Source organism: Electrona antarctica, assembly GCF_951216825.1.
Source record: "Electrona antarctica genome assembly, chromosome: 15".
Classification (NCBI taxonomy): Eukaryota; Metazoa; Chordata; class Actinopteri; order Myctophiformes; family Myctophidae; genus Electrona; species Electrona antarctica.
In genome coordinates, this window is record NC_136796.1 from 1,207,430 (window position 1) to 1,224,929 (window position 17,500).

General features: G+C 44.0%; 1 protein-coding gene across 1 annotated transcript in view; it reads left to right on the top strand.

Annotated features, from left to right (window-relative positions):
• The window catches only part of tmem196 (transmembrane protein 196), a gene marked incomplete at both ends in the record, with an annotated part of 29,088 nt that overhangs the window by 960 nt on the left and 10,628 nt on the right, over positions 1-17,500 (top strand). Inside the window, one exon of the mRNA XM_079523136.1 lies at positions 13,640-13,696. Coding sequence (XP_079379262.1) covers positions 13,640-13,696 — 57 coding nt within the window. The remainder of the gene's footprint in view (positions 1-13,639; positions 13,697-17,500) is intronic.

Below are 17,500 nucleotides of genomic sequence, written 5' to 3' on the forward strand. Positions count from 1 at the left end.
ACAGGTGAATAAGGGTAAAACGTTGTTACATCTTGTGTACAGGTGCATAAGGGTAAAACGTTGTTACATCTTGTGTACAGGTGCATAAGGGTAAAACGTTGTTACATCTTGTGTACAGGTGCATAAGGGTAAAACGTTGTTACATCTTGTGTACAGGTGCATAAGGGTAACACGTTGTTACATCTTGTGTACAGGTGCATACGGGTAAAACGTTGTTACATCTTGTGTACAGGTGCATACGGGTAAAACGTTGTTGCATCTTGTGTACAGGTGCATACGGGTAAAACGTTGTTACATCTTGTGTACAGGTGCATACGGGTAACACTTTGTTACATCTTGTGTACAGGTGCATAAGGGTAACACGTTGTTACATCTTGTGTACAGGTGCATAAGGGTAAAACGTTGTTACATCTTGTGTACAGGTGCATAAGGGTAAAACGTTGTTACATCTTGTGTACAGGTGCATACGGGTAAAACGTTGTTACATCTTGTGTACAGGTGCATACGGGTAAAACGTTGTCACATCTTGTGTACAGGTGCATACGGGTAAAACGTTGTTACATCTTGTGTACAGGTGCATAAGGGTAAAACGTTGTTACATCTTGTGTACAGGTGCATAAGGGTAACACGTTGTTACATCTTGTGTACAGGTGCATACGGGTAAAACGTTGTTACATCTTGTGTACAGGTGCATACGGGTAAAACGTTGTTGCATCTTGTGTACAGGTGCATACGGGTAAAACGTTGTTACATCTTGTGTACAGGTGCATACGGGTAACACTTTGTTACATCTTGTGTACAGGTGCATAAGGGTAACACGTTGTTACATCTTGTGTACAGGTGCATAAGGGTAAAACGTTGTTACATCTTGTGTACAGGTGCATAAGGGTAAAACGTTGTTACATCTTGTGTACAGGTGCATACGGGTAAAACGTTGTTACATCTTGTGTACAGGTGCATACGGGTAAAACGTTGTCACATCTTGTGTACAGGTGCATACGGGTAAAACGTTGTTACATCTTGTGTACAGGTGCATAAGGGTAAAACGTTGTTACATCTTGTGTACAGGTGCATACGGGTAAAACGTTGTTACATCTTGTGTACAGGTGCATACGGGTAAAACGTTGTTACATCTTGTGTACAGGTGCATACGGGTAAAACGTTGTTGCATCTTGTGTACAGGTGCATACGGGTAACACTTTGTTACATCTTGTGTACAGGTGCATAAGGGTAAAACGTTGTTACATCTTGTGTACAGGTGCATACGGGTAACACGTTGTTACATCTTGTGTACAGGTGCATACGGGTAAAACGTTGTTACATCTTGTGTACAGGTGCATAAGGGTAAAACGTTGTTACATCTTGTGTACAGGTGCATAAGGGTAAAACGTTGTTACATCTTGTGTACAGGTGCATACGGGTAAAACGTTGTTACATCTTGTGTACAGGTGCATACGGGTAAAACGTTGTTACATCTTGTGTACAGGTGCATAAGGGTAAAACGTTGTCACATCTTGTGTACAGGTGCATACGGGTAAAACGTTGTTACATCTTGTGTACAGGTGCATAAGGGTAAAACGTTGTTACATCTTGTGTACAGGTGCATACGGGTAAAACGTTGTTACATCTTGTGTACAGGTGCATAAGGGTAAAACGTTGTTACATCTTGTGTACAGGTGCATACGGGTAAAACGTTGTTACATCTTGTGTACAGGTGCATAAGGGTAAAACGTTGTCACATCTTGTGTACAGGTGCATACGGGTAACACGTTGTTACATCTTGTGTACAGGTGCATAAGGGTAAAACGTTGTCACATCTTGTGTACAGGTGCATACGGGTAAAACGTTGTTACATCTTGTGTACAGGTGCATAAGGGTAAAACGTTGTTACATCTTGTGTACAGGTGCATACGGGTAACACGTTGTTACATCTTGTGTACAGGTGCATAAGGGTAAAACGTTGTTACATCTTGTGTACAGGTGCATACGGGTAAAACGTTGTTACATCTTGTGTACAGGTGCATACGGGTAAAACGTTGTTACATCTTGTGTACAGGTGCATAAGGGTAAAACGTTGTTACATCTTGTGTACAGGTGCATAAGGGTAAAACGTTGTTACATCTTGTGTACAGGTGCATACGGGTAACACGTTGTTACATCTTGTGTACAGGTGAATAAGGGTAAAACGTTGTTACATCTTGTGTACAGGTGCATAAGGGTAAAACGTTGTCACATCTTGTGTACAGGTGCATACGGGTAAAACGTTGTTACATCTTGTGTACAGGTGCATACGGGTAACACTTTGTTACATCTTGTGTACAGGTGCATACGGGTAAAACGTTGTTACATCTTGTGTACAGGTGCATACGGGTAACACTTTGTTACATCTTGTGTACAGGTGCATACGGGTAACACTTTGTTACATCTTGTGTACAGGTGCATACGGGTAACACTTTGTTACATCTTGTGTACAGGTGCATACGGGTAAAACGTTGTTACATCTTGTGTACAGGTGCATACGGGTAACACGTTGTTACATCTTGTGTACATGTGCATACGGGTAAAACGTTGTTACATCTTGTGTACAGGTGAATAAGGGTAAAACGTTGTCACATCTTGTGTACAGGTGCATAAGGGTAAAACGTTGTTACATCTTGTGTACAGGTGCATACGGGTAAAACGTTGTTACATCTTGTGTACAGGTGCATACGGGTAAAACGTTGTTACATCTTGTGTACAGGTGCATACGGGTAAAACGTTGTTACATCTTGTGTACAGGTGCATACGGGTAAAACGTTGTTACATCTTGTGTACAGGTGCATACGGGTAAAACGTTGTTACATCTTGTGTACAGGTGCATACGGGTAAAACGTTGTTACATCTTGTGTACAGGTGCATACGGGTAACACGTTGTTACATCTTGTGTACAGGTGCATACGGGTAACACTTTGTTACATCTTGTGTACAGGTGCATACGGGTAACACGTTGTCACATCTTGTGTACAGGTGCATAAGGGTAAACGTTGTTACATCTTGTGTACAGGTGCATAAGGGTAAAACGTTGTTACATCTTGTGTACAGGTGCATACGGGTAAAACGTTGTTACATCTTGTGTACAGGTGCATAAGGGTAAAACGTTGTTACATCTTGTGTACAGGTGCATAAGGGTAAAACGTTGTTACATCTTGTGTACAGGTGCATAAGGGTAAAACGTTGTTACATCTTGTGTACAGGTGCATAAGGGTAAAACGTTGTTACATCTTGTGTACAGGTGCATACGGGTAAAACGTTGTTACATCTTGTGTACAGGTGCATACGGGTAAAACGTTGTTACATCTTGTGTACAGGTGCATACGGGTAAAACGTTGTTACATCTTGTGTACAGGTGCATAAGGGTAAAACGTTGTTACATCTTGTGTACAGGTGCATAAGGGTAAAACGTTGTTACATCTTGTGTACAGGTGCATACGGGTAAAACGTTGTTACATCTTGTGTACAGGTGCATACGGGTAAAACGTTGTTACATCTTGTGTACAGGTGCATACGGGTAAAACGTTGTTACATCTTGTGTACAGGTGCATAAGGGTAAAACGTTGTTACATCTTGTGTACAGGTGCATACGGGTAAAACGTTGTTACATCTTGTGTACAGGTGCATACGGGTAAAACGTTGTTACATCTTGTGTACAGGTGCATAAGGGTAAAACGTTGTTACATCTTGTGTACAGGTGCATACGGGTAAAACGTTGTTACATCTTGTGTACAGGTGCATACGGGTAAAACGTTGTTACATCTTGTGTACAGGTGCATAAGGGTAAAACGTTGTTACATCTTGTGTACAGGTGCATACGGGTAAAACGTTGTTACATCTTGTGTACAGGTGCATAAGGGTAAAACGTTGTTACATCTTGTGTACAGGTGCATACGGGTAAAACGTTGTTACATCTTGTGTACAGGTGCATACGGGTAAAACGTTGTTACATCTTGTGTACAGGTGCATACGGGTAACACTTTGTTACATCTTGTGTACAGGTGCATACGGGTAACACTTTGTTACATCTTGTGTACAGGTGCATACGGGTAAAACGTTGTCACATCTTGTGTACAGGTGCATACGGGTAAAACGTTGTTACATCTTGTGTACAGGTGCATACGGGTAACACTTTGTTACATCTTGTGTACAGGTGAATAAGGGTAAAACGTTGTCACATCTTGTGTACAGGTGCATACGGGTAAAACGTTGTCACATCTTGTGTACAGGTGCATACGGGTAAAACGTTGTTACATCTTGTGTACAGGTGCATACGGGTAACACTTTGTTACATCTTGTGTACAGGTGAATAAGGGTAAAACGTTGTTACATCTTGTGTACAGGTGCATACGGGTAACACGTTGTTACATCTTGTGTACAGGTGAATAAGGGTAAAACGTTGTTACATCTTGTGTACAGGTGCATACGGGTAAAACGTTGTTACATCTTGTGTACAGGTGCATACGGGTAACACGTTGTCACATCTTGTGTACAGGTGCATACGGGTAAAACGTTGTCACATCTTGTGTACAGGTGCATAAGGGTAAAACGTTGTTACATCTTGTGTACAGGTGCATACGGGTAAAACGTTGTTACATCTTGTGTACAGGTGCATAAGGGTAAAACGTTGTTACATCTTGTGTACAGGTGCATAAGGGTAAAACGTTGTTACATCTTGTGTACAGGTGAATAAGGGTAACACGTTGTTACATCTTGTGTACAGGTGCATACGGGTAACACTTTGTTACATCTTGTGTACAGGTGCATACGGGTAAAACGTTGTTACATCTTGTGTACAGGTGAATAAGGGTAACACGTTGTTACATCTTGTGTACAGGTGAATAAGGGTAACACGTTGTTACATCTTGTGTACAGGTGCATACGGGTAAAACGTTGTTACATCTTGTGTACAGGTGCATACGGGTAAAACGTTGTTACATCTTGTGTACAGGTGAATAAGGGTAAAACGTTGTTACATCTTGTGTACAGGTGCATACGGGTAAAACGTTGTTACATCTTGTGTACAGGTGCATACGGGTAACACTTTGTTACATCTTGTGTACAGGTGCATACGGGTAAAACGTTGTTACATCTTGTGTACAGGTGCATACGGGTAACACGTTGTTACATCTTGTGTACAGGTGCATACGGGTAACACGTTGTTACATCTTGTGTACAGGTGCATACGGGTAAAACGTTGTCACATCTTGTGTACAGGTGCATACGGGTAACACTTATCTTGGTTTGTCTTCCTTCAGAGTCTGAAGTTCAGACTTCTCAGCTTAGAGAACTACGGGATATTGGGATATTGTAGAAGAGAGTGTGGTTGCTGATCTCTATGGGGATATTGTAGAAGAGAGTGTGGTTGCTGATCTCTATGGGGATATTGTAGAAGAGAGTGTGGTTGCTGATCTCTATGGGGATATTGTAGAAGAGAGTGTGTGGTTGCTGATCTCTATGGGGATATTGTAGAAGAGATTGTAGTTGCTGATCTCTATGGGGATATTGTAGAAGAGGGAGTGTGGTTGCTGATCTCTATGGGGATATTGTAGAAGAGAGTGTGTGGTTGCCGATCTCTATGGGGATATTGTAGAAGAGAGAGTGTGGTTGCCGATCTCTATGGGGATATTGTAGAAGAGAGTGTGTGGTTGCTGATCTCTATGGGGATATTGTAGAAGAGAGTGTGTGGTTGCCGATCTCTATGGGGATATTGTAGAAGAGAGAGTGTGGTTGCCGATCTCTATGGGGATATTGTATTAGAGTGTGTGGTTGCTGATCTCTATGGGGATATTGTAGAAGTGATAGTGTGGTTGCTGATCTCTATGGGGATATTGTAGAAGAGAGAGTGTGGTTGCTGATCTCTATGGGGATATTGTAGAAGAGAGAGTGTGGTTGCTGATCTCTATGGTGATATTGTAGGAGAGAGAGTGTGGTTGCCGATCTCTATGGGGATATTGTAGAAGAGAGAGTGTGGTTGCTGATCTCTATGGTGATATTGTTGAAGAGAGTGTGGTTGCCGATCTCTATGGGGATATTGTAGAAGAGAGTGTGGTTGCTGATCTCTATGGTGATATTGTAGAAGAGAGAGTGTGGTTGCTGATCTCTATGGGGATATTGTAGAAGAGAGAGTGTGGTTGCTGATCTCTATGGGGATATTGTAGAAGAGAGAGTGTGGTTGCTGATCTCTATGGGGATATTGTAGAAGAGAGAGTGTGGTTGCCGATCTCTATGGGGATATTGTAGAAGAGAGTGTGTGGTTGCTGATCTCTATGGGGATATTGTAGAAGAGAGAGTGTGGTTGCTGATCTCTATGGGGATATTGTAGAAGAGAGTGTGTGGTTGCTGATCTCTATGGGGATATTGTAGAAGAGAGAGTGTGGTTGCTGATCTCTATGGGGATATTGTAGAAGAGAGTGTGTGGTTGCCGATCTCTATGGGGATATTGTAGAAGAGAGAGTGTGGTTGCCGATCTCTATGGGGATATTGTAGAAGAGAGTGTGTGGTTGCTGATCTCTATGGGGATATTGTAGAAGAGAGAGTGTGGTTGCTGATCTCTATGGGGATATTGTAGAAGAGAGTGTGTGGTTGCTGATCTCTATGGGGATATTATAGAAGAGTGTGGTTGCTGATCTCTATGGGGATATTGTAGAAGAGAGTGTGGTTGCTGATCTCTATGGTGATATTGTAGAAGAGAGTGTGGTTGCCGATCTCTATGGGGATATTGTAGAAGAGAGAGTGTGGTTGCTGATCTCTATGGTGATATTGTTGAAGAGAGTGTGGTTGCCGATCTCTATGGGGATATTGTAGAAGAGAGTGTGGTTGCTGATCTCTATGGTGATATTGTAGAAGAGAGAGTGTGGTTGCTGATCTCTATGGGGATATTGTAGAAGAGAGAGTGTGGTTGCTGATCTCTATGGGGATATTGTAGAAGAGAGAGTGTGGTTGCTGATCTCTATGGGGATATTGTAGAAGAGAGAGTGTGGTTGCCGATCTCTATGGGGATATTGTAGAAGAGAGTGTGTGGTTGCTGATCTCTATGGGGATATTGTAGAAGAGAGAGTGTGGTTGCTGATCTCTATGGGGATATTGTAGAAGAGAGTGTGTGGTTGCTGATCTCTATGGGGATATTGTAGAAGAGAGAGTGTGGTTGCTGATCTCTATGGGGATATTGTAGAAGAGAGTGTGTGGTTGCCGATCTCTATGGGGATATTGTAGAAGAGAGAGTGTGGTTGCCGATCTCTATGGGGATATTGTAGAAGAGAGTGTGTGGTTGCTGATCTCTATGGGGATATTGTAGAAGAGAGAGTGTGGTTGCTGATCTCTATGGGGATATTGTAGAAGAGAGTGTGTGGTTGCTGATCTCTATGGGGATATTATAGAAGAGTGTGGTTGCTGATCTCTATGGGGATATTGTAGAAGAGAGTGTGGTTGCTGATCTCTATGGTGATATTGTAGAAGAGAGTGTGGTTGCTGATCTCTATGGGGATATTGTAGAAGAGAGTGTGTGGTTGCCGATCTCTATGGGGATATTGTAGAAGAGAGAGTGTGGTTGCTGATCTCTATGGGGATATTGTAGAAGAGAGAGTGTGGTTGCTGATCTCTATGGGGATATTGTAGAAGAGGGAGTGTGGTTGCTGATCTCTATGGGGATATTGTAGAAGAGAGTGTGTGGTTGCCGATCTCTATGGGGATATTGTAGAAGAGAGAGTGTGGTTGCCGATCTCTATGGGGATATTGTAGAAGAGAGTGTGTGGTTGCTGATCTCTATGGGGATATTGTAGAAGAGAGAGTGTGGTTGCTGATCTCTATGGGGATATTGTAGAAGAGAGTGTGTGGTTGCTGATCTCTATGGGGATATTGTAGAAGAGAGTGTGTGGTTGCTGATCTCTATGGGGATATTGTAGAAGAGAGAGTGTGGTTGCTGATCTCTATGGGGATATTGTAGAAGAGAGTGTGTGGTTGCTGATCTCTATGGGGATATTGTAGAAGAGAGAGTGTGGTTGCCGATCTCTATGGGGATATTGTAGAAGAGAGTGTGTGGTTGCTGATCTCTATGGGGATATTGTAGAAGAGAGAGTGTGGTTGCTGATCTCTATGGGGATATTGTAGAAGAGGGAGTGTGGTTGCTGATCTCTATGGGGATATTGTAGAAGAGAGAGTGTGGTTGCTGATCTCTATGGGGATATTGTAGAAGAGGGAGTGTGGTTGCTGATCTCTATGGGGATATTGTAGAAGAGGGAGTGTGGTTGCCGATCTCTATGGGGATATTGTAGAAGAGAGTGTGTGGTTGCCGATCTCTATGGGGATATTGTAGAAGAGAGAGTGTGGTTGCCGATCTCTATGGGGATATTGTAGAAGAGAGTGTGTGGTTGCTGATCTCTATGGGGATATTGTAGAAGAGAGTGTGGTTGCTGATCTCTATGGGGATATTGTAGAAGAGAGTGTGTGGTTGCTGATCTCTATGGGGATATTATAGAAGAGAGTGTGGTTGCTGATCTCTATGGGGATATTGTAGAAGAGAGTGTGGTTGCTGATCTCTATGGTGATATTGTAGAAGAGAGTGTGGTTGCTGATCTCTATGGGGATATTGTAGAAGAGATTGTAGTTGCTGATCTCTATGGGGATATTGTAGAAGAGGGAGTGTGGTTGCTGATCTCTATGGGGATATTGTAGAAGAGAGTGTGTGGTTGCCGATCTCTATGGGGATATTGTAGAAGAGAGAGTGTGGTTGCCGATCTCTATGGGGATATTGTAGAAGAGAGTGTGTGGTTGCTGATCTCTATGGGGATATTGTAGAAGAGAGAGTGTGGTTGCTGATCTCTATGGGGATATTGTAGAAGAGAGTGTGTGGTTGCTGATCTCTATGGGGATATTGTAGAAGAGAGTGTGGTTGCTGATCTCTATGGGGATATTGTAGAAGAGGGAGTGTGGTTGCTGATCTCTATGGTGATATTGTAGGAGAGAGAGTGTGGTTGCCGATCTCTATGGGGATATTGTAGAAGAGAGAGTGTGGTTGCTGATCTCTATGGTGATATTGTTGAAGAGAGTGTGGTTGCCGATCTCTATGGGGATATTGTAGAAGAGAGTGTGGTTGCTGATCTCTATGGTGATATTGTAGAAGAGAGAGTGTGGTTGCTGATCTCTATGGGGATATTGTAGAAGAGAGAGTGTGGTTGCTGATCTCTATGGGGATATTGTAGAAGAGAGAGTGTGGTTGCTGATCTCTATGGGGATATTGTAGAAGAGACAGTGTGGTTGCTGATATCTATGGGGATATTGTAGAAGAGTGTGGTTGCTGATCTCTATGGGGATATTGTAGAAGAGAGAGTGTGGTTGCTGATCTCTATGGGGATATTGTAGAAGAGAGTGTGGTTGCTGATCTCTATGGTGATATTGTAGGAGAGTGTGGTTGCTGATCTCTATGGTGATATTGTAGAAGAGAGAGTGTGGTTGCTGATCTCTATGGTGATATTGTAGAAGAGAGAGTGTGGTTGCTGATCTCTATGGTGATATTGTGATAAGAGAGAGTGTGGTTAACATAATGCTAACACCAAAAGGGGTTAGCTGTCTATTACAGTGTATTGCTATTGCACTCGAGCACTTACATCGTTTAAATTGTGCAATAACTCTCTATTCTTCTATATATACAATATTCCTATAGAGATCGTCAACCACACTCACAATTCCGCAGGATTGCATCTTTCTAATTGGTTGAAAAAAAATGTCGTTTTCAATATCCGGCCCTAATGAACTTCACTGTGAAGTTGTGTTTTGCGTGCCTGGCCCTGGGTTGGCTGAACATTGCGTTCTCGGTATCAGTTATTCTCAGTTCACCATATTTTTTAATAACCTGTATGTTGTTTATTTCCAGTAGTTATAAGAGATGATTTAGCAGCTCTTCATGTACCCTGACAGGTGATTTAGCAGCTCTTCATGTACCGACAGATGATTTAGCAGCTCTTCATGTACCGACAGATGATTTAGCAGCTCTTCATGTACCGACAGATGATTTAGCAGCTCTTCATGTACCGACAGATGATTTAGCAGCTCTTCATGTACCGACAGATGATTTAGCAGCTCTTCATGTACCGACAGATGATTTAGCAGCTCTTCATGTACCGACAGATGATTTAGCAGCTCTTCATGTACCGACAGGTGATTTAGCAGCTCTTCATGTACCCTGACAGATGATTTAGCAGCTCTTCATGTACCGACAGGTGATTTAGCAGCTCTTCATGTACCGACAGGTGATTTAGCAGCTCTTCATGTACCGACAGGTGATTTAGCAGCTCTTCATGTACCGACAGGTGATTTAGCAGCTCTTCATGTACCGACAGGTGATTTAGCAGCTCTTCATGTACCGACAGATGATTTAGCAGCTCTTCATGTACCCTGACAGGTGATTTAGCAGCTCTTCATGTACCCTGACAGATGATTTAGCAGCTCTTCATGTACCCTGACAGATGATTTAGCAGCTCTTCATGTACCCTGACAGATGATTTAGCAGCTCTTCATGTACCGACAGATGATTTAGCAGCTCTTCATGTACCCTGACAGATGATTTAGCAGCTCTTCATGTACTGACAGATGATTTAGCAGCTCTTCATGTACCCTGACAGATGATTTAGCAGCTCTTCATGTACCGACAGATGATTTAGCAGCTCTTCATGTACCGACAGATGATTTAGCAGCTCTTCATGTACCCTGACAGGTGATTTAGCAGCTCTTCATGTACCCTGACAGATGATTTAGCAGCTCTTCATGTACCCTGACAGGTGATTTAGCAGCTCTTCATGTACCCTGACAGGTGATTTAGCAGCTCTTCATGTACCCTGACAGGTGATTTAGCAGCTCTTCATGTACCCTGACAGATGATTTAGCAGCTCTTCATGTACCCTGACAGGTGATTTAGCAGCTCTTCATGTACCGACAGATGATTTAGCAGCTCTTCATGTACCGACAGATGATTTAGCAGCTCTTCATGTACCCTGACAGGTGATTTAGCAGCTCTTCATGTACCCTGACAGATGATTTAGCAGCTCTTCATGTACCCTGACAGGTGATTTAGCAGCTCTTCATGTACCGACAGATGATTTAGCAGCTCTTCATGTACCCTGACAGGTGATTTAGCAGCTCTTCATGTACCGACAGATGATTTAGCAGCTCTTCATGTACCCTGACAGGTGATTTAGCAGCTCTTCATGTACCGACAGGTGATTTAGCAGCTCTTCATGTACCGACAGATGATTTAGCAGCTCTTCATGTACCGACAGATGATTTAGCAGCTCTTCATGTACCCTGACAGGTGATTTAGCAGCTCTTCATGTACCCTGACAGGTGATTTAGCAGCTCTTCATGTACCGACAGGTGATTTAGCAGCTCTTCATGTACCGACAGATGATTTAGCAGCTCTTCATGTACCCTGACAGATGATTTAGCAGCTCTTCATGTACCGACAGATGATTTAGCAGCTCTTCATGTACCGACAGATGATTTAGCAGCTCTTCATGTACCCTGACAGGTGATTTAGCAGCTCTTCATGTACCGACAGATGATTTAGCAGCTCTTCATGTACCGACAGATGATTTAGCAGATCTTCATGTACCCTGACAGATGATTTAGCAGCTCTTCATGTACCGACAGATGATTTAGCAGCTCTTCATGTACCGACAGATGATTTAGCAGATCTTCATGTACCGACAGATGATTTAGCAGCTCTTCATGTACCCTGACAGATGATTTAGCAGCTCTTCATGTACCCTGACAGATGATTTAGCAGCTCTTCATGTACCGACAGATGATTTAGCAGCTCTTCATGTACCGACAGATGATTTAGCAGCTCTTCATGTACCGACAGATGATTTAGCAGCTCTTCATGTACCGACAGATGATTTAGCAGCTCTTCATGTACCGACAGGTGATTTAGCAGCTCTTCATGTACCGACAGATGATTTAGCAGCTCTTCATGTACCGACAGATGATTTAGCAGCTCTTCATGTACCGACAGATGATTTAGCAGCTCTTCATGTACCGACAGATGATTTAGCAGCTCTTCATGTACCGACAGATGATTTAGCAGCTCTTCATGTACCGACAGATGATTTAGCAGCTCTTCATGTACCCTGACAGATGATTTAGCAGCTCTTCATGTACCGACAGATGATTTAGCAGCTCTTCATGTACCCTGACAGATGATTTAGCAGCTCTTCATGTACCGACAGATGATTTAGCAGCTCTTCATGTACCCTGACAGATGATTTAGCAGCTCTTCATGTACCCTGACAGATGATTTAGCAGCTCTTCATGTACCGACAGATGATTTAGCAGCTCTTCATGTACCGACAGATGATTTAGCAGCTCTTCATGTACCGACAGATGATTTAGCAGCTCTTCATGTACCGACAGATGATTTAGCAGCTCTTCATGTACCGACAGATGATTTAGCAGCTCTTCATGTACCGACAGATGATTTAGCAGCTCTTCATGTACCGACAGGTGATTTAGCAGCTCTTCATGTACCGACAGATGATTTAGCAGCTCTTCATGTACCGACAGATGATTTAGCAGCTCTTCATGTACCGACAGATGATTTAGCAGCTCTTCATGTACCCTGACAGATGATTTAGCAGCTCTTCATGTACCCTGACATGAGGATTAATGCCCTTGGGGATCTTCTATGACTATAAGTTATCAAATAACTTTGAAATTGATGGTCATCAAATTATTAATAATTCATCCCGTTTCTATACGGCATATCTGAAGCAGCGGGCATGCTGTGGCGTGTGCCAGGCATGGAAGTGTCTGAAGCAGCGAGCATGCTGTGGCGTGTGCCGGGCATGGAAGTGTCTGAAGCAGCGAGCATGCTGTGGCGTGTGCCAGGCATGGAAGTGTCTGAAGCAGCGGGCATGCTGTGGCGTGTGCCAGGCATGGAAGTGTCTGAAGCAGCGGGCATGCTGTGGCGTGTGCCAGGCATGGAAGTGTCTGAAGCAGCGGGCATGCTGTGGCGTGTGCCAGGCATGGAAGTGTCTGAAGCAGCGAGCATGCTGTGGCGTGTGCCAGGCATGTCTGAAGCAGCGGGCATGCTGTGGCGTGTGCCAGGCATGGAAGTGTCTGAAGCAGCGGGCATGCTGTGGCGTGTGCCAGGCATGGAAGTGTCTGAAGCAGCGAGTGTCAAATCTTTGAATATAATGCTTTCACAGCGAACGTTTTGAACTCATATATCTTTGCTTCTGGGAGGTGCCTGGAACAACATGTTTTCAGATGGGGGTCGGCGGCCATATATATAATATATTTTTGGGGGTCCTTGACATGATAATGTTTGAGAACCACTGACATAGAAACATGAGGTTTTTCAGAAAACAGTCAGGATTTTGAAGACATTCGTAGAATCGAACTTAGCTCTAAATGGGTTAAAGAAAGAACACATTCAACGATCGACCTGTAAGAAAGAATGTGAATGTGGGGGGGGGGGGGGGGGGGCATTTATTTCGGGAACCACCCAGAGCTCATATTTTGAAGGAATCCAGGCGCTGATTGTGTTAAAGTAAGACATATAGTTTTGAGTTGTCGTGTGCAGAAAACTGACATTGAGGCTCATTCTCTCCTGCAGTTCTTGCTGTGTGGGATGTGTGGAGTGCTGTGTGCCAGGAAGAGAACAGGCCTTATTGTAAGTACACACACACACACACACACACACACACACACACACACACACACACACACACACACACACACACACACACACACACACACACACACACACACACACACACACACACACACACACACAGTCTGGAGACACCTCTACATTTGCCTGGAGGACGTTTAGATCATGAACCAGCATCATCTCCACTCAGAGTAATGTAGACAAACACTTCATGGATCCCCACGAGGGACACTAACTCACCCACGAGGGACACTAACTAACCCACGAGGGACACCAACTCACCCACGAGGGACACTAACTCACCCACGAGGGACACTAACTATCCCACGAGGGACACTAACTAACCCACGAGGGACACTAACTATCCCACGAGGGACACTAACTAACCCACGAGGGACACTAACTATCCCACGAGGGACACTAACTCACCCACGAGGGACACTAACTAACCCACGAGGGACACTAACTAACCCACGAGGGACACCAACTAACCCACGAGGGACACCAACTAACCCACGAGGGACACCAACTAACCCACGAGGGACACTAACTAACCCACGAGGGACACCAACTAACCCACGAGGGACACCAACTAACCCACGAGGGACACCAACTAACCCACGAGGGACACCAACTAACCCACGAGGGACACCAACTAACCCACGAGGGAAACCAACTAACCCACGAGGGACACTAACTAACCCACGAGGGACACCAACTAACCCACGAGGGACACCAACTAACCCACGAGGGACACCAACTAACCCACGAGGGACACCAACTAACCCACGAGGGACACCAACTAACCCACGAGGGACACCAACTAACCCACGAGGGAAACCAACTAACCCACGAGGGACACTAACTAACCCACGAGGGACACTAACTAACCCACGAGGGACACCAACTAACCCACGAGGGACACCAACTAACCCACGAGGGACACCAACTAACCCACGAGGGACACCAACTAACCCACGAGGGACACCAACTAACCCACGAGGGACACCAACTAACCCACGAGGGACACCAACTAACCCACGAGGGACACTAACTAACCCACGAGGGACACTAACTAACCCACGAGGGACACCAACTAACCCACGAGGGACACCAACTAACCCACGAGGGACACCAACTAACCCACGAGGGACACTAACTAACCCACGAGGGACACCAACTAACCCACGAGGGACACCAACTAACCCACGAGGGACACCAACTAACCCACGAGGGACACTAACTAACCCACGAGGGACACTAACTATCCCACGAGGGACACTAACTCACCCACGAGGGACACTAACTAACCCACGAGGGACACTAACTAACCCGGGGGTGTTGGTACGGCAGGAGAATGAGAAGAAGGCTGGAGGAATAAAAGCGCATCGACGTCAACAGTAAACGGGCAATAAATATACTAAACCCTGTCCCCATTTTGAACCGTACAAATAACGCAGATACAATTAAACTTAACCCATTCTGAACGGGAACCCCTTTTGGTGTTTTAAGCATTATGTTATACTTTAGCTATTGAAAAATAGCAGATCTACAAGCTCATAGTGTGCCGCGCTACGAGCTTGTAGATCTAGATCGTGAAAATGTGGTGCAAATCTTTGAATATATATTATTTCAGAGCGAACATTTTTAACTCAAATCTTTGCGTCTGCAGGGGAGGTCCCTGGAACTACATATTTTCCGATGGGGGTCGACGGGCAATTACATATGTATTTTGGGGGTCCTTGACATGAAAATGTTTGAGAACCACTGATATAGAAACATGAGGTTTTCAGAAAACTGTCTTAAATGGGTTATTACGCCTTTTTACGGCTCTAGCAGTGATTCTCAACCCGTTTTTATTTCAAGGCCCCCCAGTTTGACATCCATAGGGACCCCCATTTAATGGCATTTCTCTATCTCTGGGATCCCCAATTTATATTGTACAATTCAATGTTAATTTAACTCTGAGTTACAGACCCACAAGGGTCCATTTGGTTCCAAACTATCATGTAGCTGCATGGGTACCCCCTGGGACTCCCTCAAGGACCCCTGGGGGTCCCCGGGACCCCACTTTGGGAACCACTGTACTATGGTATAGAGCAGGGGTGCCCAAAAGGTAGATCGCGATCTACCAGTAGATCACAAAGGATGTGCAGGTAGATCGCATGACATGCCCCTAAAGAATATTTAATTTCAATATAAAAATATATATATATATATATTTTTTGCATCTGCCACTTGAATTAAAATTACTTGATTGATTGACATAAAAAAGGGCCTTTCAGCTCAAACCACGATGCAATCTTATAGTTTCAAGAGTGTTGCTAAATGCACAAACGTTGGTAGCATTACAAACTAGAAAGGTCGCAATTTTAAAAAATTGCAAAGTGTGGTTGCCGCAGTGGCTTACATATGCCCCTCCCACTAATATTGCTAGCCAATTACAATTTCAAGTCACACCTGTGATCATGTGTAAGTAATTTATGCCCCCAAGAATCATGTTTTTGCGAGAAATGGTTAAAGTTTTCGCATTTGCGGCGCCCCCTATAGATGAAAATGGAATTGCTTTTAAATACAAAAAACACTACCTATTCCATGACATATTTAGACTATTTTCAGCAATGGTATTCAGTGGGTAGATCTTGTTGAGCTGGTCATTTTTAAAGTAGCTCTCAAGTCAAACAAGCGTGGGCACCCCTGGTATAAAGCGTCGCAGTCCCTCCCCCTACCATGGCCCAGGAAATGAAACCTAATGCATTTTTCCTCATAGACATTTCAAAAAGTATTTATTTAAAGACGGTTACGCCGCGGACAAAGCCAACTCGAGTCGTGACAACTCATGACAACACAAACAATATTTTGGACCAAACAAATAATTACAAAGAAGAAAAACAACAAAAAAAGTGTTGTAACCTGCCGTTTTTTCTTCTTTCTAATTATTTTTTCGGCCCCAAAAATTGTGTTTGTTGTCATGATTTGTCACAACAAGAGTTGGCTTTGTCCGCGGCGTAAACGTCTTTAAATAAATACTTTCTGAAATGTCTATGAGGAAAATGAACGGAAAATTATTTCCTGGTCCATGGTAGGGGGCGGGACTGGTCCATGGTAGGGGGCGGGACTGCGACGCTCTATAGTCAAGACAACAAACAACATCCCTACTACACTGTTCCCAAAAGAACATTTCCTGAATCTGGACAAAAGTCATTCCACTACAAAACCTCCTCTTTCTCTCAGAGCTGTTACCTCTCCTGAAGTGGTTCATGTTCTGTTACCTCTCCTGAAGTGGTTCATGTCCTGTTACCTCTCCTGTTACCTCTCCTGAAGTGGTTCATGTTCTGTTACCTCTCCTGTTACCTCTCCTGAAGTGGTTCATGTCCTGTTACCTCTCCTGTTACCTCTCCTGAAGTGGTTCATGTTCTGTTACCTCTCCTGAAGTGGTTCATGTCCTGTTACCTCTCCTGTTACCTCTCCTGAAGTGGTTCATGTTCTGTTACCTCTCCTGAAGTGGTTCATGTCCTGTTACCTCTCCTGTTACCTCTCCTGAAGTGGTTCATGTCCTGTTACCTCTCCTGTTACCTATCCTGAAGTGGTTCATGTTCTGTTACCTCTCCTGAAGTGGTTCATGTCCTGTTACCTCTCCTGAAGTGGTTCATGTCCTGTTACCTCTCCTGTTACCTATCCTGAAGTGGTTCATGTTCTGTTACCTCTCCTGAAGTGGTTCATGTTCTGTTACCTCTCCTGAAGTGGTTCATGTCCTGTTACCTCTCCTGAAGTGGTTCATGTCCTGTTACCTCTCCTGTTACC